The 7756-nt window shown below is 38.5% G+C and overlaps 1 protein-coding gene across 1 annotated transcript; it reads left to right on the top strand.

Annotated features, from left to right (window-relative positions):
* The first annotated feature begins 270 nt into the window (after window positions 1-270).
* LOC104236886 (probable LRR receptor-like serine/threonine-protein kinase IRK) lies at window positions 271-4464 on the top strand. Its single transcript, XM_009790932.2, has 2 exons — window positions 271-2213; window positions 2744-4464. The coding sequence occupies exons 1-2, from the start codon at window positions 751-753 to the stop codon at window positions 4197-4199; spliced, it is 2919 nt and encodes a 972-aa protein (XP_009789234.1). The 5' UTR covers window positions 271-750; the 3' UTR covers window positions 4200-4464.
* The last annotated feature ends 3292 nt before the right edge of the window (window positions 4465-7756 follow it).

Here is a 7756-nt window from a genome sequence, read left to right as displayed (position 1 = left end):
CTAGGCCGCACTGCTCAAAGTATTTTGATAGTGTCCCCTACCAAGACGTGTCCCAAGAAAGCCTTTTAAAACACTGTAATATTAATCCATTTTCTCAAAATTTAATTACTGCTCTCCTAAATTTCAAGACAACCACATTTATTTCGATTCTGACAGTGACTACGTGTATGCCACATCAGACTCTCCATAACCGACCATACAATGCCACGTGTCATATTTAATAAAAATACCCTCTCCCCTCATCTCTCTCTGTTCTCCCCCTCCCTTTTTCCCGTTAATTAAAGAGACTGTAAGAGAGAGAGAGAGAGCTTCAATAAATACTCCACTAACTCTCCGTCGCCGGAAACTTTCCTTCCCCACTTTTTCCGGTGTACTCCTCTTTAACGTATTACTAAGTCTTACTTCACTATTATCACAGGCGGTTGACATTTCTGGTGAAAACCTGACTCACATTCTGTGCATAGCTTCTTGCATTCTCAGTTAAAACTGCTCCTTCAGATTCCCTTTCTTCTCCGTAGCCAAAAATTCAACTCTCAGTCAACTGTTTCTTCCAGTTATTATTTGTACATTTTATTATCCTACATTTGGTTCACTTAAATTTTCTAATGCCTCATCTGTTTTGATATCTTTTTTTATTTATTTATAAAGCTTGTATCTTTTGCTTATTTTTCTATATACCCATTTGGGGTTTCTAATGGGATTATGAGCTGCATACTTCTCTGTGATTATTGAGTGAGAGCATTTACGGAAATGAGGAAGGTAATTGCTACGGTAATATTTTTGTGTATTTTATGTCCCATTTTTGTTAAAGCACTGAACCTATCTTTCAATGATGATATACTGGGGTTAATGGTATTCAAGGCTGACATTCAAGATCCACTAGGAAATTTAGTGTCTTGGAATGAAGAAGATGATAGCCCATGTAACTGGAATGGGATCAAATGCAACCCAAGATCCAATAGGGTCTCTCAAATTGTTCTTGATGGTTTTGGTCTTTCAGGGAAGATTAGCAGAGGTCTTTTGAGGTTACAGCTTCTTCGAAAGCTTTCGCTTGCGAAGAACAATTTTACAGGGAGTATAAGTTCCACTGTTGTTCAGCTTGATAATCTGAGGGTGCTTGACTTGAGTGAGAACAACTTTTTCGGGCTGATCCCGGGTGATTTCTTTCGACAATGTGGGCCTTTGAGGTCAGTTTCATTGGCCAAGAATAAGTTTTTAGGGAAGATTCCAGGAAGTTTGAGCTCATGTGTGGCACTGGGGTCTTTAAACTTGTCGTCCAATCAGTTTTCAGGATTGTTACCCTCTGGAATTTGGTCTTTGAATGGCTTAAGGTCACTTGATCTGTCAGATAATTTGCTGGATGGTGAAATTCCAGTAGGGATTGAAGGTATGTATAATTTGAGAGCCATAAATTTGAGGAAAAATCGACTCACTGGCGAATTTCCTGATGGGATTGGGAGTTATTTGCTTTTGAGGTCAATTGATTTGAGTGAAAATTCTCTCTCTGGAGAACTTCCAGAAACAATGCAGATGCTTAGCTTGTGTAATGAATTGATCTTGAAAAACAATGCATTTGTCGGTACTGTACCAGAATGGGTTGGAGAAATGAAAAGCCTTGAAATACTTGATCTTTCTATGAACAACTTCTCTGGTCAGTTCCCGACTTCAATTGGGAAGCTTCAATCATTGAAATTATTAAATGTGTCGCAAAATGCTATTTCTGGAAACTTGCCCGAGTCCATGAGCAATTGTGTTAATCTTATGACTTTGGATGTTAGTCATAACACTTTGACGGGTGGTCTTCCTCCTTGGGTATTCAAAGTAGGATTGCGACAAGTTTTGTTTTCCGAGAATAAGTTAACTGGGGGCTTAAAGAATGCTTTTGCTTCATCGCTAGACAACTCTCGCCAAAAGCTTCTAGCTCTCGATATCTCTTGCAATGAGTTATCTGGCGAAATTCCATTTGCTATTGGAGATTTTAATAGCTTGCGGTCCTTCAATATATCCAGAAATTCACTTGTAGGCGCCATTCCTCACACTGTTGGCCTACTGAAGTCACTGAATGTTCTTGACTTAAGTGAAAATCGGTTAAATGGTAGTATCCCTTTGGAACTTGGAGGAGCCTATTCTCTCAGGGAACTGAAGCTGGAGAATAACGCCTTGACGGGAGAAATTCCTAGTTCTATTGGAAACTGTTCAACACTGGTGTCCATGTAAGTTGTTGGTTTTCTTTATGCTTCATTGTACCTTCATTTGAGATGTCTCTCTCCGCTTGACTTATAAGGAAAATGTAGTTGGTAAGTGATTGTTCACCAGAACCTAATTGATTATATAGTTTGATAATTTAGGAACTAGCATTTGCAATCTTTTTTCTTTGTTTCCTGACAGAAAACATTGTTTTGGTTTGTTGAATTTCTAGAGTCAAGATCAAATTCAAGTCCATACTTGAGATTCTTAATCATGTTATACTGCAATTTGTTAGTTCTATGCTTCTACCAATCCTGTAGAGTTACCTGCATCGATAATGAATTCATCAAATAACTTCTATTAATTTCAGATTATATCCTTCTTCATAGAGAGATTTCAGATAGTATTTTATACAAAGTACAAAAGGTAGCAACATCACATTGCCTGTTTTTCAATGATTTATGTTATTTATCCTTTAAATTTTTTGCAAAGTAGTCCCTTAGTGTCAACTCTTTGCAAAACTTGGCTAATCGTTTTGTTTCAATAAACTTGATAGGTCTCTATCACATAATGGTTTAACTGGCCCTGTACCTGCAACCCTAGCTAAACTAACTTACCTTCAAAATGTTGACCTATCCTTTAACAAATTAACCGGAATCTTACCAAAGCAGCTTGTAAATCTTGGTCACCTCTTATCGTTCAACATCTCATACAACCAGCTAAAGGGCGAACTGCCTTCTGGTGGTCTTTTTAACACTATTTCTCCTTATTCTGTGTCAGCCAATCCGTCTCTTTGTGGGGCTGCTGTTAATAGGTCTTGTCCTACTGTCCTTCCCAAGCCGATTGTTCTGAACCCCAACTCCACAGAGTCTATTCCTGGTACTATCCCTCCAACTTTTGGCCATGAGAAAAAAATCTTAAGCATCTCTGCCCTCATTGCCATTAGTGCAGCTGCTGTTATTGTTGTTGGTGTTATTGCCATTACTGTGCTCAATCTTCGTGTACGGGCTGCTACATCTCGCTCTACTGCTGCCCTTACATTTTCTGGTGGAGATGACTTTAGTGGCTCACGCAGTACAGATGCAAATTCTGGTAAGCTTGTCATGTTTTCAGGCGAACTTGACTTCAGCACAGGGTCACATGCTCTGCTTAACAAGGATTGTGAGCTCGGACGTGGTGGTTTTGGAGCAGTTTATCGCACTGTCCTCGCAGATGGGATGCCAGTGGCCATTAAGAAGCTTACCGTCTCCGGTCTTGTTAAGTCTCAACAAGACTTCGAAAAGGAGGTTAAGAAATTGGGAAAGATCCGTCACCCTAATCTTGTGGCCCTTCAAGGTTATTATTGGACACCTTCCCTACAGCTACTTATATATGAATTTGTAGCTGGTGGAAATTTGTATGAGCATATCCATGAAAGTTCTAGTGGAAATTTACTCTCGTGGAATGAGCGGTTCAACGTTATTCTTGGGACAGCAAAAGGCTTGGCTAACTTGCATCGAATGAACATAATTCATTACAACCTAAAGTCCAGCAATATTTTGATTGATAGCTCCGGTGATCCTAAAGTTGCGGATTATGGGTTAGCAAGGTTATTACCAATGTTAGATCGATATGTCTTGAGCAGCAAAATTCAAAGTGCACTTGGTTACATGGCACCAGAATTCGCATGCAAGACTGTGAAGATAACTGAGAAGTGTGATGTGTATGGGTTTGGAGTTCTTGTTCTGGAGGTAGTCACGGGAAAGAAGCCAGTCGAGTACATGGAGGACGATGTTATGGTATTGTGTGACATAGTGAGGGGAGCATTAGAAGATGGCAAGGTTGAAGAATGTGTTGACGGGAGGCTGCATGGAAAATTTCCAGTGGAGGAGGCGATTCCTGTAATGAAGTTGGGTTTAATCTGCACATCACAAGTCCCGTCTAACCGGCCTGATATGGCAGAAGTGGTTAACATTTTGGAAATGATCAGATGTCCTTCAGAAGGCCAGGATGAACCTCATCAGACATTGTAAGTTATGCTTTGTCAATGTGTAATCCCGGCTAAAAAGAATCCGGTTGATCTGTTCAGAGAGAAATTTATGCTGTATGTTCAAAACGAATCTCCCTTTCATATTATGTCCATTTGAGTTACATTTCTTTTGTAATTGCTTCTCTATGGTTCTTGGTTAGCGGATTCCTTTTCACCGGATTCTGTAACAGTTGAGATTAAGATTTTGAAATGTTGATAGTGGATGTGTCAGTAGATACAATTTCAAGACAAAATGATCAATTCTGTACTATTACATGCATATTTGTCTGACTGGAAAATGACTTCTCGAAGCAGTATAAAAGTACACTGCAATAAGATCCAGGTTGTGTTCTCAATTATTGTTAGGAAAATAACTTATAGAATTTGCAATACATGGTTGGTCAGAGTTTTTTGTTGTTTTTGAAGTACATAGCAAAATATAATATATTGGGAAGTCAAAAAGTGAGTTGATAGCCTGAGATCCTTAAAGATTCTTATCTCCCACTATAAAGCAAATAATCTCAGTGATGATTATAAAATGGCATGCAGCAGAAAAAAGAAGTGTAAAGGAAAAAGGTAGATCAAATTAATAAAAAAGAGAAAATCAGATAACAGGGCATATGATGCTGTCGAAAGTGAAGCAGTGCTGTCTATTTTATTCAGATACCATTGTCCTGTCTTTAGGTTCTACTACTAACTTATGTTCTTTATTTCAATCCTTAGCTACTCCTCATTCAAGCCGCTGAAACTCACATGGTTTTCGTCCTTCTTAAGTGTCTTTATATTGGTGGAATTTCTCTCCTTTAAAGATTTTTCTTTCCTTTTATTCTCAAACAAAAAGCAAGATCAACCAGTCGCTTGTCTGTCTTTCCTTTACGCTGATCTTGCATTAACAAAAATCTTTGTAGCAAAAAAAGAAAGCAATTCATGAGTCAGTTGTTTAGAGCTTACAAGGGTACTATTTTTCATTTCTTGCGGTCGTATAGACAGAAAAACTTAGTGCTGTTTATATATCCTTGGTGGTATACAGACAGAAAAACACGTTCCGCTCTAAGGGATAAGTTTCATTTTCTACAAAGAAAAAAAAAAGAGAAAAAAGAAGGTTGTGGCTAAACATTCAATGAAGTGAGTGAGAATCAAAAGCAGCATACATGTATATAGAGGCGGATCTAGGATTTAAAGGTGGCAGGTGCCACAATTTCCTTTAATGTATATCTGGTAATAACTAATATAGAGTTTGTTCGGAACGTCTGTTCGATTCATTTGATTCTTTTTTTTAGTTTATTCAGACAATTTAATATGCATTTTTTTATTTGCAAATATGAAAATTACATCTCTTTCTGGAGCGTTTGACTACGAAAGCGATTCATCAGGTGAGGAGATTAGTGGGGCAGTACCGGGAGAGAAAGAAGGACTTGCATATGGTGTTCATTGACCTTGAGAAAACATATGATAAGGTTCCTAGTGAGGTTCTATGGAGGTGTTTGGAGGCTAGCGGCGTTCCGGTAGCGTACATTAAGGTGATTAAGGATATATATGATGGTGCTAAGACTCAAGTGAGGACTGTTGGAGGTGACTCAGAACATTTCCCTATTGTAATGGGGCTGCACCAAGGATCGACTCTTAGCCCGTTTTTATTTTCCTTGGCGATGGATATACTGTCGTGACACATCCAAGGGGAGATGCCTTGGCGCATTCTATTTGCTGATGATATAGTGTTGATTGACGAGACGCGAAGCGAAGTTAACACGAGGTTGGAGATTTGGAGACAGACTTTGGAGTCTAAAGATTTCAAGTTGAGCAGAACCAAAGCAGAATACTTGGAGTGCAAATTCAATGACGGGACCCATGAAACAGACGTAGTCACGTAGAGGTAATATCCCCAATGAGAGCTAGTTTTAAGTATCTCGGGTCTATTATCCAAGGTAACAAGGAGATTGATGAAGATGTCACACATAACATCGAAGCGGGATAGATGAAATGGAGGCTCGCTTCCGGTGTTTATGTGATAAGAATATGCCACCAAAACATAAGGGTAAATTTTATAGAGTGGTGGTTTGACCGATTATGCTATATGGGGCTGATTGTTGGCCAGTCAAGAACTCCCACGTGTAGAAGATGATAGTAGTAGAGATAAAGATGTTGAGATGGATATGTCTGTGTACTAGGAAAGATAAGATTAAGTTATCCGGGACAGAGTGGGAGTAGCCTCCATGGAGGACAAGATGCGGGAGTCGATGTTGAGATGGTTCGGACATGTTAAGAGGAGAAACATTGATGCTCATGTTAGGAGGTGTGAGTGGTTGGCCATGGCGAGTTTGAGAAAAGGTTGAGGTAGGCCTAAGAAGTACTGGGGAGAGATGATTAGATAGGACATGGCGCTGCTTCAACTCACTAAGGACATGACCCTTGATAGGAGGGTGTGGAGGTCGGAGATTAGGGTAGAAGGCTAGTGGGTAGTTTCTTAGTTGCTCACCGATAGTCTTAGTAGCACGCATGTCCCTTCATATTCTTAGATTTTTATTGTGTTATGTGATTTTGTTCACCGCAGATATTGTATCCCTTGTTGTTATTATTTGGTACTACTTATCATTTATCTCCCTCCTTTTCTTCTATCTTCCTTTCTTACTTCTTCTTTTTCTTCCGAGCCGAGGGTTTATTGGAAACATCTTTTCTACCTGCATTAGGTAGGGGTAAGGTATGCGTACAGACTACCTTCTCATACCCCACTTGTTGGAAACATACTAGGTTTGTTGTTGTTGTTGTTGTTGTTGTTGTTATTGTTGTCCTAGACTCTAATTGTGGAATTTTACTCGGTATGTTGTTGTTGTTAGGGGTGTCAAAGGTTCGGTTCAGCCAGTTATTTTATAAAATATGTACCATACTATTTTTTGTTATTCTCTTTTGTATAACTAACATTAGACTTTTCGAAACCGTCTCAATCATCTCGGTTTCTCTTTGGTATCGGTACGGTTCGATTTATTTTTAGTATTTTTCTTTAAACGTCACGTAAGTGTCGCTAATAGAAGTTGAACGCGATAGGAGATGTACTTAGTACTTTTGCAAAACTCTGCAGACATTTTTACAGTTTAAAAGACGATGAATCAAGAGAATCTGAAAGATAGCCAGAATAGAGATTTATCCAACCATTTTACTACCGTGTAACCTCTTTATAACAACATCCTTATATAATAGTCATTCACTATAAAAGCCGAGTTATTCTCGAAACTGAATATTATATTATGTTATGATATATGTCCTCTATAACAACACTTCACTATAGCAGCCAAAAAATTTCAGAAAAAATGAGGCTGTTATAGAGAGATTTGACTATACATCATAAGAAAATCGAGCAAAGACAAAAAAAATATAAATTACACGAGTTGGAATATGTTAATCAAGATTGTACTCACGAAAAGAGTCCATTAGAAGACTAAGTATACAATAAGAAAAATCTTAATAATATGAAATGAAAGATATTCAACACTTGTGGTTTGTTACTCAAGATCGCTGGAATACCTGTGGCTTGCTACTCAAGATGATAGCTAGAACTAATTTAGT

The sequence above is a fragment of the Nicotiana sylvestris genome, chromosome 5 (assembly GCF_000393655.2).
Source record: "Nicotiana sylvestris chromosome 5, ASM39365v2, whole genome shotgun sequence".
Taxonomy (NCBI): Eukaryota; Viridiplantae; Streptophyta; class Magnoliopsida; order Solanales; family Solanaceae; genus Nicotiana; species Nicotiana sylvestris.
The sequence above is the reverse complement of the archived record's forward strand: the minus strand, read 5'-3'. Positions and strand labels throughout refer to the sequence as shown.

Bases quoted from the DNA above. Each gene is read 5' to 3' on its own strand.
- LOC104236886 (XM_009790932.2), top strand. From the start codon at position 751: ATGAGGAAGGTAATTGCTACGGTAATATTTTTGTGTATTTTATGTCCC. The intron at 2,214-2,743 runs GTAAGTTGTTGG...TAAACTTGATAG, and splicing joins TGTTCAACACTGGTGTCCAT to GTCTCTATCACATAATGGTT.